At 41.9% G+C, this 5,000-nt stretch overlaps 1 protein-coding gene across 3 annotated transcripts in view; it reads left to right on the top strand.

Annotated features, from left to right (window-relative positions):
- crmp1 (collapsin response mediator protein 1) overlaps positions 1-1,564 on the top strand; it is a gene marked incomplete at both ends in the record, with an annotated part of 9,488 nt that extends 7,924 nt beyond the window's left edge. For all 3 annotated transcript variants that reach the window (XM_083692903.1, XM_083692902.1, XM_083692904.1), the window contains 3 exons: positions 609-788; positions 1,088-1,253; positions 1,473-1,564. In XM_083692903.1, coding sequence (XP_083549029.1) covers positions 609-788; positions 1,088-1,253; positions 1,473-1,564 — 438 coding nt within the window. The remainder of the gene's footprint in view (positions 1-608; positions 789-1,087; positions 1,254-1,472) is intronic.
- Between the last annotated feature and the right edge of the window lie 3,436 nt (positions 1,565-5,000).

The raw sequence follows: 5,000 nt of genomic DNA, 5'->3' as shown, positions 1-5,000 counted from the left end.
CAGAGAACGGGCTCATTGCCTCATTCCATTTCATGCATTACAATGAGCCCGTCCTCCGATTTGTACTTCCACCAGCCTCCACTGATCACTGATTCTATATATAGTTTGTTCCAGAACGCTGTCAAAACCCCTAATCCAGACTACTGGCAGATTTTATATTATAATCCCACAACTCCCACCCATACTGTACCACCCATCCACTGCACATGTCTCTCTCTCTCTCTCTCTGCCTTCACCCCTCCCCCTCCACCCCCCAACCTCTCTCTCTCTCTATCCCTGCCTCTCTCTCTCACCGCCCCCCCCCCCCCCCCCCCATAGTATAAAAATAAGGGAAGTAGTATTCAAAGTGGGACTGTTTAACCAAAATAAATAACAACTACATTTAAATAACAAAACACAAAATGAACAATGATGGTTATGGCAGAAATATGTATACCATGTAAAAACTCTCATTCCTCATTCTCCCCCTATTCTCTCCCCTTTCTTTTTCTCTCCTGTCCCCCTCTTACCTCCCCCTCGCACCCCTTCCTTGATCTCTCCATTACCCTCACCACCCTCACCCTCTCCTTACTCTCCCCTCTCTCACTCCCCCCCCCCCCATTTCTCAGGCTCTGGAGTACAACATCTTTGAGGGTATGGAGTGTCGTGGGGGACCTGTAGTGGTGGTGAGTCGTGGCAGGGTGGTGTTGGAGGAGGGGAAGCTCCACGCCCAGCAGGGCGCTGGCCGCTTCATTCCCCGCAAGGCCTTCCCTGACTACGCCTACCAGCGCATCAAGAGCAGGAGCCAGGTAGATGAACTCCAACTCCCACAATGCACCACGGCCAAGGAAGACAATTACTATTTTTACTGGTCCCATAATTCAGTTTGAACGAAATGTGTGTGTGTGTCTGTGAGTGTGTGTGTGTGTGTGTGTGGGGTGTGTGTGTGTGTGTGTGTGTGTGTGGTTGAATGTTGCCTACATAGATTCTTAAGTAGGAAAACCAATTAGTGAATCAGGCTGTGAGTTTTTATGAGAGGTTTTCTGTGTGTGTGTGTATGTGTGTGTGTGTGTACATGCCTGCGTGCGTGCGTGTATGTGTTCTCCAGGTGAAAGGCAGGCAAGGTGTGTCTCGCGGGATGTACGACGGCCCGGTGTACGATGTTCCCGCCACCCCCAAATACATCACCCCCTCCCCCTCGGCCAAAACCTCGCCCACCGCCCATCAGCCCCCACCAATACGCAATCTCCACCAGTCCAACTTCAGCTTATCAGGTAAGAGGGAACTGATACACAAACAACTATGGTCATCGGGGGGGGGGGGGGGGGGGAATCAGCGGAGCACAAGCAGCACACACACACACACACACACACACTGCTGGGCATGCGCCGGGAACTACGTTTAAAACTGAGTATAGGATGATGTTTAACTATTGAGCTGCTGCGTTTCAAAGAAAAGTTGTTGACACCGCTTGTTTTGTTTGTGTGTCTCAGGGGCTCAGATTGATGACCTCATCCCCCGCCGCTCCGGGCATCGCATCGTACTGCCCCCTGGTGGCCGCTCCAACATCACCAGCCTGGGATGAGTGACTGGCAACGCCTGTACTGTGTGTGTGTGTGTGTGTGTGTGTGTGTGTATGTGGTTTTGCCTCTGTATGTGTGTGCGTGTGTGTGTGTGGATGTGGTTTTGCCTCTGTATGTGTGTGCGTGTGTGTGTGTGTGTGGGGTAGTTTTGGTCCAGTGTTCAGTATCTGCTTCACAGTATTTTAGATGGCAGGCCCAGTCAAAATACCAACTTATTTTTAAACCTCTATGATTTCATCAGCTTGGGCCCATAAAATCCTCACAACTTGCACATTACTACTCCCCATACAAAGACAGAGGGAAGAGCATAATCATTATGCAGTATACCTTGAACACGGTCGCAATTAGCTAGCCAGTTCACTCAAACTAGCTGAAAACACACACATTCTCACTGAAACGTGGCGCTCACTCACTCACACACTCACACTCACACTCACACTCACACACACACACACACACACACACACACACACACACACACACAGTGTTTTGCCCCCTGTAACATGCAGACGTGACCCCAGTGTGATGTCATGATGTTTGTGTTGTCTTCTCCTCAAGCATGACTTCCTCTTCGTCTTCCTTCTTCTTCCTGTCTCACTTCCATGGGTCTGCTCAGACCTGGTGCTCCTATTACCGCCCTCTAGTGGACCGCTGAGGAAACGCAGGGTTGCTCTGCTGCGTCTGGTTTTGGTATCGTTGCAATATCTGTCTGCAGTGTAGCTCAAGTGGGTGGGTTATTATTGCATGCATGGACATGTTTTTAGATGTTTAATACTCCTCGTTCATACAACTTGTTCGTTGTTACTTCCGAGGTAACCTGATGTTACACAAAATACACATTTCACATTGTATTTGACGGCACAATAATATTGTATCTTATCTGAAATCGGTAAATGTTTGCTTTGAAATACATACAATACATTCACTGTGGATAGAGGCACAAGCTGTCTTCAGAAGTCATCATAAAGTAACCTAGACATCAGCGATGCAACACTATCACAAGCAATAGATTATCGATTAAACTACAAAGTATAATTGTGTGATCAAACAAAAAAAGTAGATTCATTTAAAATAATGAATAATGAACACGAAACAGAATAATGCACATTTTCCAAAAGTCTACAAGATGGATTGTGAATTCAGCCGATTTATCGCACATTACATTTTTTCTAAAGAGCTTGAGATGCGTGTGGTAGCTCATTTGCTGTATCAATCAATTAAACCAGAGGTAGATGTTGGTTGTGACGAGATATTCGACTCACTGCTGTAAAAGGGCTTCTGCTTCTACGTGTGTTGTTTTTCCCCTCTTCAGTCTGTTTTTATTTGATTGTTACTGGGTGTTTTTATTTGTTACGGTACCTTTTAGTGTTTATGCGCCAATCGGTTCCGTTGCCCGTCGTCTGGTGTCTCTGATGGAATCACTGATGATGAAGAATCACCTGACCGCTGTGAAATAAAAGACTGAAAAGCACACTGACATTTTTGTTTGAGGATTTATTGAAATAATACACTAGGATTAATATTACATAACTGTGTATGAATAAGGACGACCAGCACTCTCTTTTTTTTGGGCCAAAAATGTTATTAACAAATATGGAAAATCATCTCTTGACGTAATGCAATAGGTTATATAGAAGAAGCTAAAGCAGTGGATATTGGAAGCTATTTAGAAAACACAAAATCGATAACATGTAGTAAAATCAATGATCTGATTAAAGTTTATGGTAGTTCCAGTCATTACTGGCCCATAGACACTTCCAACCGTAGTATTTAAATTAAGAGCTGTTTGCAAGGAGAACCATTCGCAATTAACATATACGTATTCAAGCATTTTTCGACACTATATCTAAAAACCTTATCCGAACCTCTAATTGTTCAGAAAGGCTTAAAAATGCTCATATTTTAAAGTTTTCTTCCCCTTTGATGCCGATCTGCTGATGGATTTTCTACCCATAACCTGTCGTGGAAACCAATTCGTATGTTTTACATGATCATGAACTAATTTCTTAATGAACAGGACATTTTTAAGGGGTAGATCAGCTTTGAAATTAGTCAATAGAATTTTAGTTCTATCAGACAGCATTGCTTGCATCATTTCTCGTTTGTTTCTTTCTTTCTTCCTGTCCCAACCCTCCTCTAATTGGAGGACATGAAAAGAAAATAATTGTAATTCTACTTATTGTACAGCTATTTACATGGTAAGGTACAGATAATACTAACACAAATACACATATACACATTTCTAGACACTTACAGTATAATTTCCCCTCCCTGCCTGTATTGGGTTGATAAGTGAATCGGCCAATCAGCTATCCATTCTATACCTAATTCCAACCTTCAGATGTCCACATGGTCAACCATCCTTTCCTAGTGTATTACCATTTTACTATTTACTTTTGCAATACATCCTTCTATTTTACTTTGATATTTATGAACCTCTATTCGTATAATCATTGCCGCAATTGTCCTAAAAATAAACATTTGACCTTTGAATGAATGGGCCTGGTACCTCAGATCCCCCAACAATACAGTTGGCAGGTCTATCTGCACACTATTATTACTTAACAACCATTCCAGGACCTGAATCCAAAAGTGAGCCACCAATGGGCAGTACTAAAATAGATGATCTATTGATTCTGTTTCCTCATGGCAGAATCTGCACAAGGCTGACTGTTTGAGCATTCTTTTTGTGGCAAGAATTTTTTGAGAAATTAAAAGAGAGGATTGTAATAAATGTATATTTAATAAGACAACATATAAGTAATAACATATAGTCCAAATACACATGGAGAATATTTCTCATGTACTGTAGTTACAACGAAAAATAAAGCACTGGAGGAAAATAGAGGAAGATTGAACTTTTATCACTGAGAGACAAATTGTACCGTATGACTTGTAGCTCCTACGGACAACATAAAAAACTAAGTAAATAAAGAGACCAGATAGAGGTTAGGCCAGTACCATATTCTACACCAGGGGAGGCTGACAGAGGTAGAAATCGGAGGATGGGCTCATTGTAATTAACGGAACAGAATGAGGAATGGTATCAAAGACGTGTGTTTGATAGCATTGCTAATCCTCCGTTTCCTACCTCCACCAGCCTCCACTGTTCTACACCTTTTCATTTAAAAGTTTTAAACAAACACCAAACAGACGCTCATCCAAGGTTCTCTGGAAAACAATAACAACTGTAGCTAAGAGGACTGATTCAATAAAATGAAAATGGTAATAAATACATTTACAAATAAATAAATTCATGAATAAATAAACAAATAAATACATTGATAAATTATGTATTACATATAAATAAATGAAATAAAATGATAAAATTAAGCAAATAAAATAAATAGGTCCATAAACAACAAACAGACCAGTCTCTGCCCACATATGAGTGAGTAGTAGGCCGAATAGTAGCAGTAGACATGTAGTCGTTTTGTT

The sequence above is a fragment of the Argentina silus genome (assembly GCF_951799395.1).
Source record: "Argentina silus genome assembly, chromosome: 21".
In the NCBI taxonomy this organism is placed as follows: domain Eukaryota; kingdom Metazoa; phylum Chordata; class Actinopteri; order Argentiniformes; family Argentinidae; genus Argentina; species Argentina silus.
Note: the sequence above shows the minus strand (reverse complement) of the source record. Positions and strands in the feature narration are given on the sequence as shown.